Below are 27787 nucleotides of genomic sequence, written 5' to 3' on the forward strand. Positions count from 1 at the left end.
ACAAAATTAAAAAGGCTTAAAATTTAACAACAACAACAATGTTTAAGATAAGGACTAGAAACAAAAACCTTGTAAAGAATGAATGAAGATAAATACATTCAGAAAAGAAATCAGACGATTGCTGCAATGAAGTATTAGTAATAATAATAATAGTAATGCAAAGAAAGTAACATTCACATTGTCAAATAAGAGTATGTCTATTATAGAATACTTGGACTCTGAAGTTCAGTATGGAGTCATCAATTAACTTCTTATCCTACTCTATTTTTAATTTGTCATCATCCAGCCCCTGTATTTCACTTTTTTAGTAGCTAAGGTAAAAAATGTAGTTTTGAAGGATAATTTGGGGGTGAAAGACTCACAGAGACAGCAGATATAAGGGAGAGAAATGGGTAGAAAGGAAACATTTAAAAGGTGATATGATGGTGGTCTGGGAATACTCATTGCAATGTCTGACAACTACAAATCAATAACTCAAGTCGTTCTGAAATTACTTCCATTGCTGCCCTGGGTTCTTCTTTCTCTCAGCACTCTGGATTATAAATCATATGGGTCAGGTCTTTCTAAGCAGATTATATGGGCCTAGTAAAGAATAATTGTCAAAAAACATGACACTTAGTGGTAGCAGTGGGAGGAGTGCTCATAGCACACCTCGCTGGAGAACTGAGAAAGACAAAGATATTCTGAGAAAACTACACAAATAAAGGCCTGACGCCAAGAAGAAGGAACTAATTAAAAAATTCAAAAGTATGGAATAAAAGAGTCTTAAAGATGCTTGAGAGAACTGGCTTAAGTGGAGCAGAAAAAACTGCTGGGTCCTGCAGGAAACCAGCCAAGAGAGACAGTGTGGGGGAAGGAGCGCCGGAGGCTCCTGAGCAGGAGAGGACTTCACAAGAGCCAAACAGTAGCAAGACTGACTAGGGTGGTTACCATGCGGGGGAGAGAGGGAGGGTTTCCAAGAGAACTTCGGAGGGAGAATCAGCTGAGCGTGATAATAGAGCAAGACTAGAGGAAGCAGCAGCTCCACAGGGAAATTGTGATCAAGATTCTTCCAGGAGCTTTTAAGAACGCTGCTCCTGAAATAAAAGACTTGGGGGGGTGGGGACCAGGGAAGAGGAGAAGGGAGGACAGAGAGGACGTCACACTGGGTTCCGGCAGCACAGGTTATGAACAGTTGGACATACAATTTGGGCGTACAGGTAAGCAGCATTCCCCAGTCTTTTTGGCCCCAGGGACCAGTTTTCGGAAAGACAATTCTTCTATGGCCCGGGGCAGTGGGGTGGGGGGTGATTCCAGGGCGATGCTCTCCACCTCAGATCATCAGGCATTAGATTCTCTACCCAGTGCGCTGCTGGACCCCTTGCACTGCGGTCTGCAGTAGCGCCGCGCTCCTGTGGGAGTCCAGGGCCACGCGCGTCTCCCAGGACGCAGAGCCAGGCAGTGATGCCAGCTGCGCGGAGCGGCCGGGAACAGAGCACATCTCCTGTGCTCGCCTGCTGCATGCCTGGTTCCCAGCAGGCCACTCTGTCCACCACTGGGTCTCGGCCTGGGTCTTGGGGACCAGGCCAGGTAAGCAGAGGTGCAGAGCTAGAAATCTTTGGTATAGAGGTTACAGATTAAGTCTACAGTTACAGATTTTTTTCCCTGATTAAAAAAATCAAGGAAATGGATTTTTTTTTTGCTTTTTAAAAGTTTGTTTTTATCTCAACGTATAGAGATTTTAGATAATATAGATGAATATAAAAATGAAAATTACTATAATTCTACCACCCAGATATAAAATTACAAACCCTTCAGTATAGCCTTTCATTACTCCTTTTTCTGCATGTGCTATTCTCGTGCTCTACATAGAGTAGCATGGCGCAACCCAGTTCTATTCTTGTTCCCTACATAGAGTAGCATGGTGTAGCCCAGCCCTATTCTTGTGCTCTACATAGGGTAGTAAAGCACAGTCCAGCACTTCCCAGTTAAGTCCCACCCTGCAGTGACTGTTCCTCCTCTGGGAAACTGGAGTTCTCTTATCCAGCAAGTTTGGGGACTCTGCAGACTACGTCTCTCCCTTAGAGGATGACCTAGTCTATTTTGCACTGCTTTAACAGAATAACACAGACTAAGTAATTTACAAAGAAGAAAAATGTATTTTTTACAATTTCAGAGGCTGGAAATCCACGATCAAGGCACCAGTATCTGGTCAAGGTCTTCTTGCTGTGACCTCACATGGTGGAAGAGAAGGTCAAACCATTCCTGCAAGCCCTTTTCATTGTGACATGAACCCCATTGGACCTCACCTCAAAACACTGTTGCATTGGGGATAAAGTTTCCAACACATGAACTCTGGGGGACACACTCAGACCACAGCAGAGATGAACGTCATACCCTAGGCTACCATATCAGAGGCCCTGCAAAGTTAAACTATAAAAAAGAGAATTTACATAATGAATAACTGACAATTTTACTTATGCAGGGTGATGGTTTTTCATGCACACATATTAACATCAATCTGAACTGCTTTCCCTTTGAAAAGGTGGAGGTATAGTTGTCAAGAACCTGGGCTTAGGAATAGAGCAGGCCTGGTTTCAGATCCTGACCTCCCAGCTTTATCCTCCCAGAAAGTCGCTGCCTACACAGCACTTTGCTTTTTATAAGAGAAGCACAGACTTGAGTGCTCACCTTGCAGAACTGGGATGAGGTTTGAAAGAGATAATGTATCACATGGCAAGGTGTCTGCCACATGCCCACCACTCTAAGAACAGGACTGGCTTTGTTTATTTCATAATTACTGACCTATATTTTCCTTTTAACTATAAAAATCACAATTATTTCCCTATGCCATTAAATATTTTTCAAAATCTACTCCTTCAATGACTCCACAGTATTCATCATATGGCTATCCCATAATTGATTTGTCTAACTACACTGTAGATCATTTATTTCCATTTTTTTCTTTTAGTTAAGGATTTGATGGATGTTTTTACATATAAAACTTTGTCGAAATCCCTAATTAATTCCTTAGAGTTTATTCATAGGAATGGAATTTCTAGAAAAGGAGCAAAAAATATTTTTAAGTTTCTGTTACATATTAAACTGTCCTCCAAGTATGCATCAAATTGCATTTCTGCAATGGGTAAGTAGTCATCTCCATGTTCTAATATTTGTGTTATTATAATAGTGGAGACTGGGTACTAAATAGAAGCAGAAGGAAAGAAATGTGTTGTTGCATTTTCACTTGCTTTAGATACAGAAAGAAGAAAAAAGTTAAATACAAGAATTAGCTGTTTGAAAGACAAAGCCGTTTTCATGCTGCCTTCCTATGCTGCTAGCTGAGTTGAACTGAGAAGGCTTGGAGGTGGAAGTATTACACAGCTGTGCCCAAAAGGGAATAATTCCAATGATTGCAGGTGTAAGATAAAAGTAGGCAATAAAAATAGGTCAAAATGTCTGATAATGGACGAATATCCAGAATCTACAAAGAACTCAAACAAGTCAGCAAGAAACAAAAATATCCTCCCCCCAAATGGGCAAAAGACAAAAAAAGAGAAGATATATAAATGGTGAATAAACATGAAAAAGTGCTCAATGTTCCTAATCATAAGGGAAGTGTAAACTAAAATCCACAATGAGATACCTCCTTACCTTTGTCAGAATGGCCATTATTAATAAGTCAAAAAAACAATAGAATTTAGCACAGATGTGGAGAAAGTGAAGATTTATACACTGTTGGTGGGAATGTAAACTAGTACAACCTCTATGGAAAACAGTACAGTGATTCTTCAAAGAACTAAAAATAGACCTACCATCTCATCTAGCAATTTCATGACTGGTTATCTACCCAAAGGAAAAGAAGTCATTATACCAAAGAGACACCTAGACCGGAGTGTTTATCACAGCACAATTCACAATTGCAAAGATATGAAATCAACCTAAGTTATTATCAACTGATGAGTGATAAAGAAAATGCAGTGTACACATACACACACACCACGGAGGACTAATCAGCTGTAAAGAGGAATGAAATCATGTCTTCTGTAGCAACTTGGATGGAACTGAAGGCCATTATCCTGACCTAAGAGAATGATATAGCTTGTTTGCTTAACTTATGCTATAAGAGATCAGTTGTTTAATTTGTTATTTTTTAAATGATGAGCATTAAAGAGTTGACTATTTAATACCTAATGATATAAAGTATATTAATATTTATTTTCAAGATGACAAGGTATTGACAAGATTCCATTGCTAGGAATTGATCAGAGATATTGACAAAGTTTTATATCCAAGTGAAGTAATAATATATTGAGGTCCTTGAAGGGGTCTGAGAATCATTAATCTTGGATTCTTCATTGTCCATATGCCAAAAGGCACACAGTAGGTGAGCAGTATGCGGTTGTTGTGTCTGTGAAGACTCTGTGTACAAGGTTCTCATATCCTCTATTTATGGGTGGCATTCTTGTTCCTCAGGAGAGTGTAAAGTGAGTCAACTGAAATGGTGAAAAAGCTGACAGTGTATTTCCAAGATGAACCAGGAATGTCTGGGGATTAAGTGTATCTCCTTTAGCCATACATATTTTTATTTTCAGATATCAAGCAAAGGCATTTTTCAATGATATATTTAGCAAAGAATCAAATACTATTCCATATAATGCCACAAAATGTCATGAGATTATTCTGAAAGTACATTTTATACTTTAAATGGTTTTTTTTTTATTTTTAAATAGTGTTAATTAAATAATAAAAGTGAAAGACCCTATTCATAATTTTCAGCGACTTCTCTCTCCACTTGTACCTCAGGCTCTGAGTTCATTAAATGAATTATCCAGTTTTGCTGTCTGTTTGATAATTAGCCAAAGAACTGTCAAATCCCCATAGATCAAGAAGAAAGAGTTTTTAAAGTAGAACTAAATTTTAAAACTTCTCAGTTTTCCATTACATCATAAAAGTTATAAGCCAGTAGAATTATTATGAGGACTGTGCCTTAAATTCTTGAGCTTAAAAAAGAGAAATACTCTTTCCTTATCTGCCTATTATCTGCCTATTGTGAATAAGTTATACATTCTTTTCGTCTGATGCATTTGCATTCAGAGTTTCATAGAAACTTTAAAATGAGTCATAGAATTATAGATTGGGTGGTACTGGGAGACATTCACTCACCTGAGTAAAGTAGGGTAGAAAGGTGATATGCAAGAAATCCAGTGTAATGGTTGCTTAAAACAGGCCTTTAAGGAATCTGAAGCAGACTCATCCATACCATGCTGAAAAGTCCTAGGGAAACAAGTAATTATTTCAGAATATGCTAACATGAAAACCACTGAAATAACTATTTTTACTTAGTATTCAGTTAATGATTTTTATACAAAATGAGATCACGTTAGGGCATTGCACTCACTTCATCCTTTTGAGATTTATGTTAATAGGTGACTCAGGGGCCAGGTATGCAAGTCAGAACAGCCATGAAAAACCATGAGCTAAGACTTAGAATCTTTATGAACCTACAGGTAACAATATTTCCACTTGGGTAAAGTATAACAATACCATTATCATTTATTTTTTTGAAATATCACATTGTAAAATTCAGCAATGACAAATGCATATAGTATAGTAAATTCTACTTATATTCCCTGAAGTAGCATTTCAATATCCTATTGTATCCTCCTCAACTTGGATCCAATAAATGCTAGTATTTCATTACATTTTCTTCATAAATGCAAAAATGTTTGGCATGAAGGTACTTCTTTTTAATCCTTAAAAATTAAAATTGTTAACACTTAGCAATTAATGAGAAGCCAAAATTAACTTTGTATGCTCCAAGGGAATTAGAGAGGACACATGAAGATCAACTGAACTGTCTTTGTTGCCCCTGTGACAGGTGTTGTGTCTTTGATTTGACTCTATGACTGTTGGCATATATGAAAGTTACTGATTTGTGTACATTGATTTTGTAACCTGAGACTTTGCTGAATTTATTTATCAACTTCAAGAGTCCCTTTGGTTGAATCTTTGGGGTTTTCTAGACATAAGACCATATCATCAGCAAAGAGTGATAGTTTGATTCCTTCTTTCCCCATTTGGACCCCCTCGATTTCCTTCTCTTGCATGATTGCTCAGGAGATAACTTCCAGAACTATGTTGAATAAAAGCAGGAAAGCTTTCAGCTTTTCCCCATTCAATATTATGTTGGCTGTAAGTTTGTCATATATAATTTTGTCATTTATAATTTTGAGACGTCTCCTATCTATACCTGTTTTGTTGAGTGTCCTTATCATTAAGGGGTGCTGAATTTTGTCAAGTGCTTTTTCTCCATTGATTGAAAGGATCATATAGCCTTTGTTTTTACATCTATTTATGTGGTGACTGTAAAATATATGATTGTGATTTCAAAATTAGGACAATTTCATTAGAACATCTACAACTATTTTTGGGAAGTGACTGTCATATATTTCTAGGTTGGATCAAATTCAACTATACACCTTGACGTTGTAAAGGATTTGTTACACAAAACCTTTAGCAGATAATAAACATTGTATAATAACAGAAAGTTACATTTACCTTCATAGAGTTAAGAGTGATGACTGGGAGCATTTTAGAAATAGGATTTTTTGAAGTAGCACTATCTCTCTTTACATAAAGTACAGGAAAAATAGTGTCTTTTTATACTAAAAATATGTAGAATAGAATTTCATTTTGAAAACCCACCCCTGTCTTTCCACTTCACATCTTGCTTCTTGTATCCTCTCAGTTTGCAAATTGGACTCTTTTGTCCCCTGGGTGTCTTGCTGAGTGGAGCATTGCCTAATTAAATATATAATATTTGGAACTGACTTTTAATATAACACTTCTTCATTGAAAGCCATATTTTCCTCACTAAATTCCAAATCAGAATAAAAATTCCTTGAATAGTCTTCAGTGTCAGGCCATGTTATTTCCACCCCTTGGATTCCACTGTGTGAGCTAGAGAGGCAGGCAGAAACTAGTCCAGATACCTGAATATTTTTTTTCTGAGGAGTCTAGACTTTGTAGGTACCAGCAATAAGGAATCACCAAAGAGTTTAGAACATGGGAGGAATACTAGCAGCTTTGTATCTTAGAAAGATAACTTCAGCAGTAGTGAGAGAAGGTAGGAGGGGATGAAGGCAGAAGAGAGGAGCAATGAGAAGGAGGTTGCAGGAGAGCAGGCAGAAGAGGGTAAAAGTCGAGGTGGATAATAACTAAGTGGCAAATATAAAAATATATAATCTATATAAGATGTAATCTATATCAATAGATAAATATACATTGTATATTTTATATTATATATAATATAATATATATAAAGGTAAATTAATAAAACTAACAACAGTCATTTCCTGTTAGTGATGGCATGAAGGGGACTCCATTTTCCTCTTCACTTATATATGTAGTTAAGGAAGCAGGAGGAGCCCAGGGTGAATGGCCGGTGTTTTACTTGGTGTTCAACATCTGGAAGGGGCTTGCTGGCCTGTGAAGTACAGGTAAAGGCGAGCAGCCAACAGGAGTCTGGGCTGACTGATGGGGTACACACGTGAGCATCATAAAATGCTCCAAGATGTCCATGGGGGGGGGTCCTCAGCATTATGGTGAGGCCACAGGATGAATGAATTCACCCCTCAAGAGTATAAAGGAAAAAATGGTCAAGGACAAAACTCTGGAACACACCAACATTTAAAAAGAGGGGCAAGAAAAAGAAACACCTAAAAGAAACCAACAAGGAGAAATCAAAGAAGTAGGAGAAGAGAGAGGAAAAGGTGATGTGAGGGAACCCAGAGAAGAGAAAATGGCCAACTGGCCCCCAAGCTGCACAGAGGGTAAGAGGAAGAGAACCCATCCAGGGTCCACCTGCAGCACCTGACCCTCCAGATCCCTAAGTCTGACCCCTTGACTGAATCCAAACTTCCTTTGGTAGAATGATTCATTCTATAGAATTTTGATTCCATCAAAAGGATGTGGAAGGCCACACCAAAGGCCCCTGGTTCCCCACCTCTGCGGTATGTAGGCGTCCAGTTGAAGTGCAGTGAGTAAGCGCCGGGCGAGTGGAAATCTTGATTGCAAACTGTTTTAGGAGAGAAACACGATAGTAAAGGAGGAATACTTTTTAACACAGATGCTTAGGGTAAGGAGCTAGAAGATATAACAAATATTTAAAAGACCATGGAATAGGAGGGACATGTGATCCAGAGGTCAGGCGAAAATACTTGCTTTAGTTGGCAAAAGAGTCAGTCACAGTGCTCAGAGACCAAAGGATGGGGAGGTGAGCAGGGAATAAAATAGTTACTAAGGATGGAGGTCAGACGCTAAAGTGCACTCACAATGGGCTGGAGTTTTACAGAGAAGTGGAAGCTCAAGGCCATCTGCTAACAGTGTGACGGGTCAATGCCGGGGCTTGACCAGAGTGAAGAAGGATGGAAGAAGCAGCTGCCCGGAGATTGGACGAAAGTGTTATTGCCGCAAGGTGCAATAGGGTTAGGGGTAATACTGTCCACCCGCACACCGGGGTCTGGATGAAGAGGCCCAGAAAGGGGGTCAGGGAGAGGGACAAGGAGAGGAGGATGCTGGTGTAACGTGATGAGGACATGCACATTCTGAGAGAAAGGCAGGCTCAGAAGAGAAACAGCCCCGGGGAAGGATCAGGCGGGAGGGCTTGAGCCAGCAGGAGGGGCTGGAGGATGTGGGTGAAGACTGCAGTATCAGAGCTGGGGCCAACTGTTTAGCATGCTTCTCTGAGCATAACTGCATAATCCCCATTTGTGTAGTCACCTGGGGCCTCCTCTCTCCCAGAAAGGTTGTAACCCAGCCCTCTTTCCCCCACCCTCTCCTGTTCCCCCACCCTACGGGCTCTCTCAGCCTGTTCCCATGCTCCCCCAGAGTCAAAGCACAGAAAGTCCCAAGTTTCACAAAACCCCCAAGTTCTCAGTAGATAAACAATGGTGGAAAACTAACTGAGGCTTGTTCAGTAGATGAACAATGGTGGAAAACTCACCGAGGCTTGATTAATTACTGTTGTATAACCATAACCATTGTGATTTAAGATGTATCCATAGATCAATTATTGTTATGTAATCATAACCATTGTGATTTGAAACATATCCATTGACAACCAAGCTGTAACCCTGCCAATGGCAATGTTCCTGGTCCCCCCCCCCACCAAGCTGGCTTAAGCTAAGCAGAGAAAAAAGGGTATAAAAGACAAAAAACCCTGCACTTTGGGGTGGCTTGTCTCAGAACAATGGCCCCTGTGCAGGTACGAATAAATCACCAATTAATAGCATCAGAGTGGGTCCAAGTTTATTTTTTCGTGACCACAAGGTCATTTCAAAAGGACGTGGTGCTGGGAACAACTTCTCTGTGGTCCAGCAGCTGCACGGCCTCCTCGCCGTCTGCCTGTCTGAACCTCGCCCTTCACCTCGCCCCCTCTCTGCACAGCTATTCTGCCTCTTCCTCCAGTCCTCGTACATTTACTTTTTTAATCTGCTCCATACCCCAAGGTCAGATCACAGCTGACCACAGCCGCAGACGCTGCAGCACGTAGGACCTCCTAGGTTGTACCCGGGACATGCCATCTTTAGATGGGTGATGCTTTGCAACTCAGCATTAGTTTCTCATTTGTAGAATGAAGATTAAAATATCACTAATAAGCACCTCACAACGTCAGCCTGAGGATTACGTGAAATAATGGCTGTAAAGGACTTAGCCACGCGCCTCATACACGGAAAGAGTGCAACACACATGAGGCATCAGCATAAGAACAGTTCAAATAGTTCTTAAGAAGGTCTATGCTGATTTCATAACTGACATAAAATTCCTAGTCTTGATCCTCAAGACTAGAAAAAAATTATGGAGCATCTAACACTAATGGAATGGTTACTGGGTACCACTGGAAACACCGTATTCACCAGAACGTTTCTGCCAGTGCCTGCAGTCCTAGTCCACTGGCAGTTTCTCAGTCACTCTGGTTATAGTGAGGTTCTTTAGCTATGAGAGATGTTTATGGTCTCAAAGGGAGTGGGATCTGTGTAAGCATTTAATTCCACAGCAAGATCCCAAATTAGTGTCATTATTCTGGAGAGTCTAATGGGGTGAAAATTGGCCCACAGGCCTCAACGGGAGAATGAAATGATGAGTTCGTTATTAGATAACCTCTAATGATGTTTGGTATACAGTTATCTAGTGGAGAGTAAAATGCAATCCTATGGGCCACAGAGTAGTATTTTCCCCCAGACATAAAAGAATTTGCTATATTAAGTGAATTTAAATACTCCTTATAAAATAAATAATTGTCCATGTGTTGAAGCAGAATGTATTTCTTCATGTTCCCAAATTAGCGGACTGTAAAGATGGCTTTGCTTAAGGGGAAAAGATGAATCTGGGAACCTTTCTTGCCTTTGCCCTTTCATCACCCAGCCCCCACCCTTTCCCCGCTTGGGCATCACACCACCCCAGGCTGAGCGTGCCAGTGCTCTGTCCCACCTCTTTCTCTCCCAGCTCTCTCATCTACACTCATGTTGCCCTCTTTCCTTTTTTCTTTAACAAAATTGGTTGGCTACAGCTGGCTCCTTCTGTAGCCAGCTACTGGAATGAAATAGACCCAGTGCACATCGAAAGTGAAAACAATTGATAACATGAAAAGAATTAGCTGGGTTTCATGCTTCTCTTGTGCACCCAGCTTTTGGTTACCCTCCCAGGAGAACTGGGTCTTTTGATGAGATGGTAATGGGTAACCTCCATGATGGAAGTACAGTATCCCCAGGATGTACGCTGCGTGGGGGTGAAGGGGTCAGATGACTTCTTGGGTCATCTGTGCCCACAAAGGTGCCCAGGAAGTGAGAAGTACTCACTAAACAGAAATACCAAGAGATCTTGAAAAAGTAGTATTAGTCTGAAACTCAACTATTGCACTGGAAAACTTGGAATAACTGAGGATGTGTTTAGCCTTTCTAAAATCACAGACAACTAACTATGGAAATAACAAAACTGAAGATGTTAAGCAGAATTCTAAGTCACTGCTTCACTTTCAAAAACAAGCACTAACCCTGAGGCTTTAGGCTGTTGCCTAAATGTCATTGAGAGAGATCAGGGTAAGACTTTGGGAGTAAAATATGGCTCCTCACAATTCATTTTTAAATCTAATACGGTCCAACCCAACAGGCAGGGCAACAGGCAGGGAGACAGCATTGGCCTCATGCTTGAGTCTCTTCGAGGAAATTTCACTTTTCTTTAAGGGTTTTCTCTGCCAGTGGGCCCTCTCCTGCCTGGGGCTCTGGTTTTCTGAGAGTCATAGGGATGTGCGACCCCATCCCTCCTGCCCCCAGTACTTGGAGGTGGTTGCAGGGAGCACGGCCCTTTGATGCTCACTGGGTACCTCCCAGCCTGATGGAGCAGAGCACCTGACATTTTTCCTGCCCCCTTGCTTGGGTTTCTCATGATGAAAGTAACTCTTTCATTACAAAATGATGATTTAAAGTTAGAAAATGACCAGCACAATGCATGGCCCATAGTAGGTACATAGTAAATACATTTAAAAAAAAGAAAAGAAAAGAAATTGCAGCACCTATGGCTCAATTGGTAGGATGCCGGCCCCATATCCCTGACTGTAGTGGGTTTGAACCCGGCCCTGGCCAAACTGCAACAAACAAATAACCAGCCGTTGTGGTGGGCACCATCGGGAGGCCAAGAGAATTGCCTAAGCCCAAGAGTTGGAGGTTGCTGTGAGCTGTGACGATGCCACGGCACTCCACCAAGGGCAATAAAGTGAGACTCTGTCTCTAAAAAAGAAAAGAAAAGAAGGCAGGAAGGAGAAAGGGAAGGAAGAAGGAGGGAGTGAAGGGGGAAAGGAGGGAAGGAGGAAGGGAGGGGAGGAGGGGAGGTAGGAGGGAGAGAAGGAGAGAATGAATGATGGAGGGAAGGAGGGAAGGAAGGGAGGAGGGAAGGACTATATTATGAGAAATTGCTTAGCTGACAGGACCATCTGTGAAGGGCAGTCGTGGGTGGTACACAGCCAAAGGGCAGGATGAGAAAGGACTCATGGTGGACAAAGAGAGCAAGTCTAGACTCCAGGGAGCAGTAGGAGCCGGGCAGAGTCGGGCACAGGCTTCTCCAAAGTCAATGGCTGGCTGGCTCTTTTCTAGTATTTCCCCTTAGTAGGACCACACATAAAGCTGTTTAATTTTGTACTTTTTTAAAAAGAGATTTTCCCTTAAAAATAATGTTCAGAGGAAGGTGGCCAAAGGGAATAATTGGATCTAAACACAATGGCTGAGACAAGAAATTTCACTTTCTGGATCATTTTGTATTCTGCAAGATAGTGTTGTTTTTGTTTGTTGTTTTTTTACATCTTAAATATTTTCATTTTACTTTCATTCCATCTTATATACATTTTTTATGGTCTATATAACTCATATACCACAAAATTTACCCACTGAAAGTACACTAATTAAGTGGTTTCCACTATCTTCTCAGAGCTGTGTGACCCTAGTCACGATCTAGTATCTTATCCTCCAGGGCAACAAGTTCCCATCCCAGTCTGGCCTGGTTCCTCGCTCCTCAGCGTCGGAAACCACTGATCTACTCTGTGTCTCTAGGGATTTGCCTGTTTCAGACATCTCTTATAAATGGAATCAAACCATATGTGGTCTCTCATATATGTCTTTTTCACTCAGCGCAATGTTTGGGAGGCTTATCCTTGTCGTAGAGTGAGTCGTTACATGCACAGCTGCTGAGTAATACTCCACAGTATGAATAGGATAACTTTTCCTTTCTCTGCCTCCCCGCCGCCCCCGGGGATGGGCACTCCCTGCACTTGTGGAAGCTGCTGTGAACACTCCCACACAGCTCTTGGTGGGGACCTCTGTCTCCATGCTGGGTCATGTGACTGCATACTCATCATTTTACAGACGTCTACTCTGTGCTGAACACTGTGAGGAGCTAACTGTTCCCAGACTGTGCCAGCCGTTCTTGAGGTATCATTATTTTAGTCCAATGTATTCTATTTTGTGAGGGACAAATAGTTTAAAAAGCAAACAACAGCAATAGAAAAGGATTAAGATCATAACCTCAAAAGACTTAACAGCTGGAAACAGCACCGTAGACCCGGCATTGGAATATCTTGGAACTCTGATTCAGAAGCCTCATGAGTGCTACCAAGTGACCCCTAAAATGAATCTTCTGTTCTTGGGCTTAGTGATCAGCATTCTGGCCTATTTCTGAAGAACTCTGCCTTTGCCTGGCACGTTGGCATTAGTACTGAAATCGTCTTCTTTCTTCCTGTTACATGTTGGGGACAGTCAACTTTTACAAAGTTTCGATTTTTAGGACTTTGATATAATACGTCAAAAAATTTAGCTAAATATAAATTTATAATGTAATTTTAACATTAAAAATTTTATCAGATTTTCATGAATTGCTTGTGGGCAGGTATTACAATATGCTTACTGTTGGATCCCTTGTGCTTTGTCTCAGGGACAGTAAGACAACTATATTTTGGGTTTTTTATAATATGTTTTGTTTTGTATTGTTTTTGAAACAGAGTCTCACTATGTCACCCTGGGTAGAGTGTTGTAGCATCACAGCTCACAGCAACCTCAAACTCCTGGGCTTAAGTGATTCTCTTGCCTCAGCCTCCCAAGTAGCTGGGACCAGGTATCCTCAAACTACAGTCCGCAGGCCACATGCGGACATTTATCCAGCCTGCCAAGTGTTTTTGCCCCCACTGCCTGTCCTGCTTAGCAGCCAACTCGTCCCAAGGTCTGTAGTCCAGCCCTCCAACAGTTTGAGGGACAGTGAATTGGCACCCTGTTAAAAAAGTTTGAGAACCCCTGAGCTGGGACTATAGGCACCTGCCACAGCGCCCGGCTATTTTTTGGTTGCTGTTGTCATTGTTGTTTAGCTGGCCCCGGCCAGGCTCAAACCTGCCAGCCTGGTCTATGTGGCCGGTGCCCTACTCACTGAGGTATGGTCGCCAAGCTGACAACCATATTTGTTGAACTGAAACTAAATTGCTTTTACCCAAGCAATTTGAAGATTGCTAAGATTCTAGCAGTTCATTTTTAATTTGCTGTACATAAACTAAAACTAATAGTGTTTGTACACAAAGTGTAACATACGAGACCTCTGTGTGGATTTGTGTGTGAAAATGCAGGTGTGATATGTTTCTAAATGTGCAGTTCAACTGCCGTTATGAAAGGACTACAAGCAGGAGGCATTTTGGAAAACACGTGGTGAATATTTTATGTTTCAGCAGGTCCCTTTCCCTGGGGAATAAGCCTAAAGCACTCCTTTCATAACATTCTAGCAGAAATCTACAAAGGCAAGTGAAAAAAGAACACACTTTTTTGCAAACAGGTTTCATTCTTCTTGAAAAGACTTTAAAATCATCTGTTCCTGCCCTGGGATTTAGTGGTCCTATGCTAAGCTTAGAAAGGAAAATACATAGAGTTTGTCGTCAGAACTACTTGAAATAAAGCCAGTCACCTTTTGAAAGAGCGTACTGCTTATAGTTCAAGCAGCTAAGGTGCCAGCCACATACACTGGAGCTGGCAGGTTTGAATCCAGCCTGGGCCCACCAAATGACAATGACAACTATAACCAAAAAAAAAAAAGAATAGCCAGGTGTTGTGGGGGCACCTGCAGCCCCAGCTTCTTGGGAGGTTGAGGCAAGAGGATCAGTTAAGCCCAGGAGTTTGAGGTTGCTGTGAGCTGTGATACTACAGCACTCTACCGAGGGCGACAACTTAAGACTGTGTCTCAAAAATAAATAAATAGGCACATCACAGAGAGTGACAAATGTCAGGTACAAGTTATAAAATTGAGTAGTAGCAATGTCTGATTGTTACTTTTCATTAATTCTTCAATGTATAGCGGTTAATTTTTTAATGTGAGACAGAGAAACAGTTTTTCTACAATGCTCTACAATGCATACTATGACCACTTCACAGCCTGGCTATAAAAAGAAGTATGGGAAGTCAGCTGTATTCTTGCAGCCCATCTATTCCTCCCCAGTTGGTGAAAACACGCTGCCCCGTGGAAAAAATATATTTCAAAGACTAGATTTATAGTCTAGGGGAAAAAAGCATAAAATTTAAATCAACATGAATTGATAAAATGTGTTAATTGATCAAATGTTTGAACTGAGAAATATTAAGAAAGAATTAAAGTATGCCTAGACTTTTGTTTATGCTTCAAAGCAACACAGCTATCTATGTTTCATAGTAAGAAAAACCAGAGGCAGTGCTTGGTATAAAATGTTCTGTAATCCTGGTTAAAATTAGCAATTTAAATTTGCCAAATGAGGTTACAGTGCAATGTCTAATGCACAAATCACAGAGATTTGGGCACTTGCATAGTTGTTAAAATTGTATCAAAAGGCCATAGGTTAACAATAACGAATGTATGCTACATTGTTATTATTAAAATATGCAATCTTTGATAATAATTTATTTGTTTTACAAATGCATTGGGGGGGTTAAAATTTTTCAATTCATCTGTGACAAAGCATGAAATTCAATATTGCTCACCATGACCAATCCATGAAATTTGTCAACTTTGTTCCTGATTTTCACAGGGCCTTCTTCTTAGATGAAATGACCCATTGAACTGAAAGCATAGCAATTTTTTCATCTATGGCAAATCAGTTTAGTTTCCTAGGATTTATTACAGGCTTCAGACTTGAGCTTTTTATGATTATGAACTATTATGTATATAATCTCAACCTTATGGCAGTTTAGCTCACTGTTTTTTCCTCTTTCCAAAAAAAAAAAAAAATACTCCATTGCTAAAAGTAATTTTCAACTTGGGTTGATAGAAGGAACAATCTGTAGACAATGAGTTTATTGAAAGTTAGAGTAGGTGAAAATTATAGGAAAATTGAAATCAAGACTATTAATAACTCTTAGGATATCTAATACAAAAGTCTTAAATTCATTGAAAATCAAGATTTGTATATCCCTTTTAACTAGAATGTTAAAAAATGGAACACTTTACCTGATTTGTTCTAAGAAATAGAAATATTACGTGAATTTGTTTACCACACAAGAAGCAAATAATATACAATTATTTAGTCTTTCAAGACAAAATATGACAATTTTAGATGATTTAAATAAAAGCATTAATGTTTTATTATAAGATCTATTTCAACTTCTTCTATGTCATTACAAATTTGAATCAAGTTACCCAAAACTGAAAAGTAGTTCAAAATTACTAGATTTCTCTAAATCTTTTTTTGCGGAGCTAAGTAAAACATTTCAACTTTTTTGATGTAATTAATTGTTTTTATTTCCATTTGACACAACCAGCTAAGGCAATGAAGCCTGATGTGAAAAATGCAAATCTGTGGCAGATTAACTGAAAGTGTGGGACTGTTAGGTTTCCTCCAGCCTTGGGCATATAGTAGAATGATTTTTTAACATTTATTTTTATTAGAGTATAAATCACTTTATATAAAATTAGAAACTAAAATGTATTTTTAGAATAAAGAAAAAGCAGCTAGATATATTCATTTTCAGAGAGTACGAAATAGTGACTGAGGTAACCAACCCATTAACAACAGAGGGCGCCATAAATTATATACATAGTAAGAGATGTTACCTGTGTCACTTTGTGACGCTGAACTGCAGGTACCTTTACTGGTCAAATACATCTAGATATGTCACTCACACCCATTTTACCTAGAATTCATATACTTTTGGGGAATGATCAATTTTACTTCTAACAAAATTGTTAAAAAGTACATAACACTTTTTTGGCGCTTCCAGTATACTTTGCATTTAAATGACTCAAATAGTGAAGCTCAAAATGTCCCTGACTGTATTGAAACTTTATCAATTGAATGGGATTGACCAATAGGGATATAACACATTTGGGGTTAAATTGCTTTGAGAAACCACTATTGATCGGTGTTAACTTTATAAAATAGCCCAGTTCACAATACTATATCTTACTTGCTAACTTACACAATTCAATAAGTGTTATAAAAAGAACATTGTTAAACCACATTATTTTATATATCATGATAGTTAAAATTAAAATATATTTGATACTTACTTATATAAGTCTTTTAACGGTGAAGTCAAAATGACTAATGTGGTAAATAAGTTATTGCAATGGTTATGAATTTTTAAAATTTTATCATCTGTATACTCTTGAGGATTCAAAAGTTTCCGTACAGATGTACAAACTGACCATAACATGTTCTCAGTGCATATTAAAATTGCTGTGACATCAAGTCTAATGGAAAGAAAAAGGAAAAAAATCATATTAAACAAAATAACCTTTTCGCTTGGTATATACACTTTCATACATATCTCTTGTACTAAGCATATGTAAGAGAAGAAAGATTTGGTTAGACACCAAAGCTTCAGGGATCAAAAAGAGAAAGCATCAAAGACACATCTTGTGTCCTGCTGTTAGATGACTCACAGTACCATTATCTTTATGGATGGTGAGGTGTATAAGAGTGCTTTTTTTTAAAGTTTATTTTGCATTATCAGAATTCTGTTCAAGAAACTCAAGAGACCATCCTTGAAATTACATTGAGTATAAAAGAAGAAAGATGAAAAGAAAAATTTGCTATTATCCACATAAATATGATAGGTAGAAATTTGATAGCAAAACAGTTCTCTCACCCATGTGTATGCTGTCAAAGTTTACAAAGTTTACAAAGTGAATAACATGTTCTCTCAGCAAGAGGAAGCTGAGAAGAAATGGCAGCAGAAATGTCTAATATTATATAAAGTTGTGAAAAATATGCTGTCCCGTATCTTATTCATAGACTTATTTCTGTTTCCATCTTTCTTGAGTCTTAGTAAGGATCCAAAGATCTCTTTTAAGATATTTTGGTATATGACTAAATTGAACATACTTCAGTTAATTTCCCCTTTTTTTACCCTTTTAAATTCAGAGCTGAAGAAATAGAAGATGGAAAGTTTGAAGTGATAAGAAAAATAAGTTTAAGCATCTTTGAAAATGTTATTTTGGCCTCAAATTTATTATGTATATAACATATATAGAAATCATATCATAAATAACATACATAAGTTACATATACGATCTAGTTATATAATACTGAATGGCTAATGGAATACTAGAAGCATCAGTAACAGCCTTTAGGAAGGTTTAGTTGTACTCTGAGGACACTTTCTCTAATTGCTAAATAAACAGTTACTAGTCCAAGATACATGGACACACTCACATACACACACGTACCTAATCTGATTTCTAAAATAATGATGGTTTAGGAAAGACCATTCAAATAAAAATATTTATATATTTTACTTATAAAGACTAAAAACAATAATTCTAACATCGTATGGCATTTTTATGCAACCACCTAGAAAATAAACCAAAAGTTTCTATAGTACAGTTAATTAATTAAATATACTACCTATTTCATGAGCTAAAAATAAATCTGATTTCACAAATACCTCATAATGACTTGCCATCTCATAGTCAAAAGTGATTTATATTACATAAGAAAAAGAATGAAGGTATTCTTTGCTCTCTAAAGGAATTTTCCATCTATTCTTCAGAGCTCAATTTAATAAAAAAAAAAAAAAAAAGCTTGGTCAGTAATTCAAAACAGCCTGTGCAAAATGCCATATTTATGAAACACCGTAGCAGGACCTAAGTGCCCTTCAAATTGCAGCATACTTTACAAGAACATGATCAGGAAATGATTCCTCCTAACCAAAAAAAAAAAAAAAAAAAAGCCTTTGATGTCTATATGTTCCTCCTAAAATATATCTGAAAAAAAATTTTTTTATACCTGAAAGACATGTCTTAATCACATTAGATAGAATACTTATTTTTTTAAAAAAGACTTCCCTTCATACAGACCATTGTTGTCATGTCAGTACATTTGTATAAAATTCATTGCTTAGATAACGCACAGATTTACACTGTAATTGTAATTCAGTCTTTTATTTAATGCTCAGTGAGTGATTTTGCTCCTCACTTCCTGTAATTTCACATTTTGTTGAATTTATAGTAATACACAGTGAAAAGAAAAAAAAATAAAGGAAAGAATGAATTAGAATATATAAAGGAGAAAAATGATTAGATGAAACCATTTCCTTAATGAAGATAAACTTCTATATACAAAGCCTTAAAACAAGTAAAATCCCCTGGTTGCATAGACAAACTGTGCCATCATAGCACAGTTGCTTTTCTCTCCATTTTAGGGCCTTAATTTTCTCTCTTTATCTTATTAACCTTTGTGTGTATATGTCTAGGTTACAAGACATCTTGAACCATTTTTTTAGAGATAAGTTGTTTCTATATATACTTTTAAGAAGAAAAGAGAGGAAATTTATTTTGATTAAGGTTCCACATTTTCACCTCCAGAGAATTGAGTATGATATTCTTTCAGATGGTACAAACATGTGAAATACACAAGGAGTGATGTCATGAGATTCAGAATGATATACTGCTTTATGTCAAATGGCAAAAGGGTTTTCTTGAGCAACAGTCTTTTTCAGAGCTTAAATTACCTTATCTGTGGAGTTCTCTTATAACTGGGATGGGCCCGAGCATATCGGGAGGCCAGTAGACCCAAAGACTTCTCCAGCACTTCTGCTAGAATCTCTTGGGCTAACATACAGGGCAGAATGGTCCAGAGATCGTGACGAAGAGCCCAGCAGAAATAATGCCACATCTGGATTGAGAAGGAGCATCTTTCCCCCTGGCAAAACCAGCACACATTGAACAATAGAATTACATCTTCCAGAATGTTGATTTGCTTCCTATGAAACTAATTAGTTCAGGCTGGGAGGAAGTAGCTGGAGAGTTTGACACACTAGATGACCAAGACAGATTTTTGACAAGATGGAAAACCTTCTTATTGACAAAGGAACATATGTTTTATTTCAATTAGGAGAGATGATGTTCGAATGCAAATCCAGACCACAGTCATTTAACCTAGTGTAGCCTTTATTTACCTACTCCTAGCCTAGGTCTTAAAATTTACTTGTAAACAATCAGTTTTGTAGTTGCCAAACAAGTCATACTAACTGGTTTAGGGTAGTGGACTGGTTGTTCTAAAACTAAATTATTTAAATTGTTTTAGTAGATACACTTTTCCCATCTATTATCATCATTGAGGTATTTTTATAAGTGCTTCATATTTCACATTATAATGAAATGACAGGAGCAAAAATAAAATAAATTTGCATACTATATTCTTTTTTTTTTTTTTTGAGACAGTCCCACTCTGTTGCTCAGCCTAGAGTACCCCGATGTCAGCCTACCTCACTGCAACCTCAAACTCTTGGGTTCAAATGATTGTCCTGCCTCAGCCTCCTAAGTAGCTGGGACTGCAGATGCCTGCCTCAATGCCCAACTAGGTTTTCTATTTTTAATAGAGACAGGGTCTCACTCTTGTTAAGTCTGGTCTCTAACTCCTGAGCTCAAGCAGTCACCCACCTCAGCCTCCGAGAGCGCTAGGAACACAGGTGTGAGCCACCGGGCCCAGCTGCTTGCTATATTCTTAAGAACATTCTTGAAACCAAGGGACATTTGCATAACTATTGAAGATTACCACATAAGGCTATTTTGCCTATGGTGAAATCTGTTTAAAAACAGTACTAGCAACAGATACTACAATAGTCTGAGTTCATAAGATATCATAATGAAAAATGAACATATTATCACTTCTTAGTATTTTTATGGTGCCTCATACTTCCAAGAGGTCATATTCTCATTCAGTTCAACCCCTGTACAGCTCTCTTCTGTGCACCAAGTTTTCCCCAACTGCACAGGGAGACCTAACAATGGCCATGGCCAAGGGGAACAGGCAGAAAGGAGAAGGTAGCCTCAAGTGATTTATAAGCATTAATTAGGTGACATGCTATCCAGGAGTTATGAGTTTGCCCTCATTTTCTTCAAACTAGATCAAAAGATTATTTGAAATAGGAAGAATAGAATGCACTTATCAAGCATTATCCCAATTATGCTTATATATCAAAAGTTAAAGTAGTAAGATTTCATATGTCTAAGTAATTCTCTTTGACTTAAAATTTGTGCTTTGCTCACTACTTATATTTCTCAAATAAACGTCATCTAAAAAAATTGCTGTTATTTTGTACTCAGTGTTGATAGTTCCTTATGAAGATACTATTAGAATTATCTTTACACATTATTCTTCTGATGGTTTCTTTGATTACTAAAATCTTTTGCAGTTGATGTAATAATAATAATTTATAGTTTTTATATTGACTTTCAAGTAGAATTTATAAATGAGTAGAATTGTTGTTCCTTGGGTAGGAAACACAGTCACATTCCAGTGTGAACATCAGAGTCAAGTTCACACTGGAGAAGACTTTGGCCACTGGCTTCTGACTTCTAGTTAGCTGTGTATCTAAACTGCTTGAAAAAAGGAAATAGCAAAGTTAATGCTGAAGAAGCAAAATTATAGTTCCTTATGTTTCCTTTGTTTCATGTTATTATAAATACTTCTTAACCTGTGAAAGGAGTTTTAAAGCTTCATTCTCTCATGCTTTTTATGGTGCATGTTAACTAAAGCAAAACTGACCCAAGCTGATATAGTGACTAGTATGAATGATTTACACTGTAAGTTTCCCCATGGCAATGGATGGGAGCTTATCATTATGTGATTAACATGAATGCTCATATTTTCCAAAATGTGAAAAATTAATTTCCTTAGTGGCTACTTTTCACCAATAAATGAGAAAATTTAGGCAGACAGATTTTTTTCTCTTTAAAGTAGAAAACCTACTTTTTAAGACTTTTTAAAATCCAAGTTTCATGTTTACTTAAAAATATTCCAAACTGGTCTTTCAAAAATAATTTTTTAAAAAATTCATACAACTTCAACGTACGCAAGGGTTTTCGTTAAACTAAAAGCGATTGGTTCATTCTTCTGACCTGTTTCCCTATTGTCATCTCAAAAGTATTCTGCTGTAAACATCTGTTATTTCTACAGACCCAGTATCATGCAAACAGATGTGAGCGTTTATTTAGATTATATATCAGAAAACAAGCAGCTGGGCTTTATTATAGAAGCCGCTCAATATTATCTTTGAACAGACAATTCTTTATTCTTTGACTATTGGAAAATACAAGTTTCTAAAATTGAACAGATGTCAACTCTACTAAAAGCTTAATTTTAAACATGTAATCTGAACACCCACTGTGCCATCTGACCAGCACCTCGTCGGAGAGATACAGAACTCTTTGACTCTCAGCCTGACAGCTTAGAAAATGGAAATAATGTATCTAGGGCTCACTTGCTATCACAAAACATGAACAAATATTGTTCTATACCTTGTAAATCCTTTTACCATTTCTTCACTATGCTCTGTGCATGGCAAGAGGCCACCCTGAGATCTCTATCCTACCCTGCACCTCTAGTCAGGCAGATATCATCTCCTTTCTTCTCAAAACAGGCCTGCCAGAAACACACTGGTTCTGTTTCACACGTTAGTTGGAATAATGGGGAGAGGAGGAGAGAAGCATGCAGTGAGATAAAACCATGCCAGGAATTTCAGTTGTCAAACAGTTTTAAATATTTGCTATTTTTAGAAGGTTCTTATTTTTGGTAAATATGAAAGTGGTTTCACTTCATTTTTCTGAGCATAAATAACAACCAGTAACTCTGCAATTAAATTGTTAAGTACTGACCATGTAAGTCTGTGGAAGCTTCAGGCTTGGGTAATCACTGGGTAACTATCTGCTAATTCTGTCTTTGAAGCTAAAGCCTTGTCATAAGATCTAAGAGCTGCATATTACATGGTAATTTGGTGTTTCTTTTTTAATACTTGGTAACTTCAATAGCAGGTTCTCAGTGCATCCATTGATTATGCATACTACACAACTGTTCTAGCTCCCAATTTGCATAGGAGGAAACGTAATACCCCGTGTTGAACACAGAGTGAAATCATACCTGTTCTGCCCTGAAAACATCATGCAAAATTGCTCACTGGCAAATTGAAACAGTAGAAACATGAGACGGATTCTTTTTCAAACTCTCTGTTTACCTCAAGGCAAATAAGGAAGCACAGTGATGCCTCTGGAGAGAGGAAGACCTGCACTTCCATTCTTATCTCAGCCCACCAGCTGCTCCCGACCACTTTCTCTTTCCCATTCTGCTGATTCTGCTGGCTGCTCACACTGCTGTTTGCAGTACGTCAGGTTTGGAAAACCCTACATGGATGTTCTTGCAAAAAAAAAAAAAACTATCTGGGAAGGGCCTCTAAAGGCGAGATGAAATGGCCTTAGCAAAAGTGGAAAGTCCTTGAAAAAAGAGCTTCTTATTAGCTGAAGGTCTGTGTTGAGGCAATGTTTATTATAATACCTCAGGCATCAATGGGACCACAGGAACCTCAAGTGCCAGGAGGGTGACAAGAGTGACTGTATTGAACAGAACTCCACTCTGCTTTTCTTGATGCACTACAGTGATTAGAACCATCAAGAAATGAAAGTCATAGAATTCAGTCCAGAGGAAAGGGTGAAATCAAAAGCTAATGGAGCTGGGCATGGGTGTGGAACTTTTTTAAAACCCTGATTACCTTTTATTAAGATATTATAAATGTTTCACCCTGCCCTGGAATCAACTTCAAGGAATTTCTAATGCTGTGGTCTGCGTATAATCAATGAGATTTAAGGGAAGGGAAACGAATGAAGCCTGATGATGAATATTTTAATTGATCTAGGGTTCTAAGGATTGTACTGGCAATCATTAGACTTTAATTTGCTAGAAATTTGGGATTTCAAAACATGGGCTAAATGAAAATAGGTTAGCTATAAATGATCAGATGTGTCTTAAAGTATATTCATAAGAACACACAATGAGAAAGAAAAAATAAGTTTAAAGCATAAAGCTGCTTAGAAAGAAAGTATTTATCAAACACAGATGGAAATACATAACAAGAAAAAAAATTCACGAATACCCATAACTTGGTCCCTTTGGGGAAAAAAAATGACACGGTTGCAGCATTTTGGCACTGGTATGTCTTAGAGTTTTCATTGTATCCCATTATATTCCAGTTTATTTAGCCCTGCAACATTGCAGCTCAAATTAAGTTATTTTTACTTTTAAGCAGAAGGAGAGTTCTGATGTCTAATTTATTTCAGGTTTTTAAAAACAGTGTTTTTCCTAAGTAGGAATTCAATATTTAAAAAATATTATCCTAACAGCCTTCGTGTGTTAGTAATGCCAAGCTCATGTTTCTAATTAGCCAGAAAGCAGGTAGGCAGTAAAACATATTTGTGTAAAAAGGAGGGATAGTAAACTTAACTTCACACCTCATAAAAAGCTTTGTAGTCGTCCCAGTGGTGGCTCTCAGCATCCTGTAAAATGCTTGTAGCACAAACTCTGACGCAGTAGTCCGTAACCTGAAACTGCAGAGTGCTGATGAGTTCCTGATACCGTTGGACAGGCACCAGGAATATGGATCTGTTCAGAGAGAATGATCAAAGAGCCAGAGATTTAAGGCCTGTGCAGTAGGAGGTAACAATCTCCAGTACTACAAATGGTTTTGATTATTATATATCAATCATTCATTTCCTCTTAATGCTGAAGTCTGCATCCACGTTCACTTTCCAAAAAGAAAAGAAAAAAAAAAGCTGATCTTTGTTTCGCAAGTCCTTTGAAAATTGTACATCTGCTGTTTTACAAATATGCACTTCAACTTCGACAAACTGCATTGTCAATACATCATTCAAAAATAAAAGTATTCTTTGTAAGCCTATCATTAGAGATCAGTGTATTATTTAGGGATTAGGTTATCGTTATTATCAGAGAACAACATGCACTTGTCAGAACCAACTTTTGTAAATGTCCCACAAACACAGTCTTTTTATTTTTTAAAAATTGTAATTCGGTAGATGTCAATTATCTCACAAACTGTTTTAAAATATTCTATAGAAACAAAATGATTTCTGGCACAGTTTATAAATTCAAGTATGAATCACAACATCTGACTACTTGTGAGAATTAAAGAAATATCATATTTATAGCCTCCTCAGCCAAATTTATTTTACTACCTTTATCTTTAGCTGTTAATATTATACTGCCTTCTTTTATAACTAAGGCATTGCTAGAGCTGAAAAAAGAACAGAGAAGAGATTCTTGGGGTCACCTTGGACTGCCAAGTGCATGTGCTCCCTTTGCAAGGAGGGTACAAACATCACCACTATCTAATTCCAGAATACTTGGTATTCTGGAAGGGCAACAGGAAAGACCATGTGCTAATTAATACCTGTGCAATTTTTATTTCTATGCAGAAAACATATTGTCTTTTTAGGCAACAAATATGTGAGAAATAAGACTCTTGGATGCACCATGTAAGACTATGTATAAAAAAAAAATTCCCAGATGCTTCTTCTCCTAATATTACAGATAGTTTATTACTAAACGGCTGTCCTGAAATATAGTTACATTTACATTGTCAGCTCCTAACAGCCTGTTAGCTTATGAGCAAAAGAGAAAGGTGACTATTTCACAAATGTGTGTACATGAGACAAGTTTTTGATTTTCAGTGTGGTCAGTATAACGTGCCTTACAGAAGGGACGGTATATTGAGTCATGTCAGAGCAACAGGCAGAACTGCTGCTCCAGATCGGGGTCTGGAAAGGGCCAGGGCCTGGCGAGTGCCTTTCCGACCACCCATGCACAGATCTCCTTTAAAATGTTCCAGGCTCCACCTTTTTGACATTTCCTAGTCAAGACAAATGAAAATAATTCGCCATGTAAATTAAGATTTTCTCTTTCTCAAATCTTATCAAAACATAACTCCTGTGATATCCAAATATTACATGCCTTTTTAAGCATGGCCCTCAACGTGATTTAAACAACACTCACTTTTTAGTAGCTTCTTTCATCGAATTATCATAGTGCGTGAAATGCTGGAAGACGAACACTGCTGAGGAGAGGAGCACGTGGAGGTTTCCCAGGGGGGCTTTGGAAGGAACCTCCTTGCCTCTGTCTCGCAGTCTCTCCAGGACAGCTGTTGCCACTTTACAATAAGCCTCCACAAAGTTTGCTCTAATTTCCTGAAAAGAATCATCTCTGCATGCCAGAGCCAGTGGAAGCATTGTGTCAAGTTTTTCCATGATGTCAGAACAAAACTAGGGAGAAATAAATGTGGCACTGAGTTATTTGTACTTTGACAGCACCATGTAATTTACGTACCGTGGAGCCAAATTCCTAAATAATGAATTTGGCATCAAACATAAATATAATGGCACAGCTTTATAATAATCAATTTCTCAGTTGTCGTAAGTTAAATATTTTATGTCAAATAAGGAAATACCAAAATGATGCTTCTCTACATATAACCTGCAAACTGTATGCTTACCAGACAGGCAGTATGAGAAACTCATGAGCCAGCTTTCCATGGCAGGTTCACATTGTTTTTTAATTTCTTCTAATTATCTTTTGCTACATTTCCACAACAGGCTTTTCAAATTAAACATCCCATGTAAATGTTAGTTTAATTTAAATAATCAAGAGGCATCAGAAACAATCTCCTGCAGCGTCTCCCTCCTGGTAAAGCGGCAGCACCTCGGAAGAAAGGCGTTTGGCTTTTCCTTACTGATCACACAGGCACCTACTCTTTCCTAACACAGTCGCAGGTATGGTGGCTGTGAAAGTGAAGGCTGGCTCCACCTCGCAGCAGCCACAAGGCAGTCCCTAGGGAGCGTTCTGGGGTTCAGGGCAATAGCCAGAGTAAGAGGCCAGCTTCAAGGATTCCCTGTTGAAAACCTCCCAGCCCCAGGTTGCTGGGCTCCTAAGCCAAGTATCCGTCCCTCCTGCCTATTTTCTCAGTGGGTTCTGTGACTTCCTAACACACGGAAGGATGTGGGACTGATGCTGAGGAAAGGGAATGTTCATTAAGGCATAAATATTTCAAAATTTCTCAAGCCAAAAGAAAGATACTCCTTTCACTCTCCTAAATTTCTCCTACACTCATGTAAAGGTAAAATCAAAACAGGCAGTTTTCCAGCGCTTTTCAGTTGCCTGTGAAGTCACAGAGTCCCTGGGTGCCTCGGATTCAGGAGGTCCGTGTCCTTCCCTATAGAATCATCCCCGGGTACCAGAGAAGACCCTGGTTTGGGGTCAAGTACCAAGTGCTTTCTGATGACTGCACCATTTTATTTAGTGCTTTCTCTTGCAGTGCCTGAGATTTTTTTTTAAATCCCATCATTCCAGCCAGCAGTGTGAAAGGATTTTATCTGACACTTGCCTTTGCGATTTTCTTTGGTTGTTCCTCCTCAGAAAACGAGTGGCCAGCTCGCCAAACTTCCTGGACGTTTACAGGATTCATGTTGTAGCTCACAGCTGAAGACCTTTCATTTTGTTCCTGTTGAAGAATTTTTGTGGAAAAATCTTCAATGGCCATTGTTATGCAGTGTGCCACGGGAAGAGACACTGCTTTAAATGCACTCCTCCAGCCAAAATTTAGTAATGTAGCCTGCAATATAAATTTATGTAAAGTCATATTAATCTCAACTGAGCAACAGATGTTTCTATTGTTATAGATATAAACTTATTACTTTCATTCAACACACAGAATATAGGTATTCTTTGATATAGTGTAAAAGCCACTCTTACAACCCGAAAAATATTACCCAGTGAATAAAGCAATATACAAAAACATGTGCATTCTTTATGCACCGTAATATGCTGACATTTCATTTTAATTCATCAGTGGATTTAATAAAAAAATTTTTCAAAATTTAATCTCTTAAATATAGTTCAATAAAGCCATCTTTACGAGAGCAGAAAACTATACTTACTATTTATCACATAAAGCAACCTTTAAATTCAATATAT

At 38.3% G+C, this 27787-nt stretch overlaps 1 protein-coding gene across 1 annotated transcript in view; it reads right to left on the reverse strand.

Moving 5' to 3' along the window:
- Window positions 1–27787, reverse strand: part of LOC100940593 (uncharacterized protein KIAA0825) — a 90277-nt gene that overhangs the window by 35891 nt on the left and 26599 nt on the right. Inside the window, 6 exon segments of the mRNA XM_023510864.1 lie at window positions 5146–5256; window positions 17041–17223; window positions 19485–19675; window positions 24256–24406; window positions 25814–26079; window positions 27198–27425. Of these exon segments, the coding sequence (XP_023366632.1) occupies window positions 5146–5256; window positions 17041–17223; window positions 19485–19675; window positions 24256–24406; window positions 25814–26079; window positions 27198–27425 (1130 nt within the window).

The sequence above is a fragment of the Otolemur garnettii genome, unplaced genomic scaffold (assembly GCF_000181295.1).
Source record: "Otolemur garnettii isolate 467f Iridium unplaced genomic scaffold, OtoGar3 scaffold00017, whole genome shotgun sequence".
Lineage (NCBI taxonomy): Eukaryota > Metazoa > Chordata > Mammalia > Primates > Galagidae > Otolemur > Otolemur garnettii.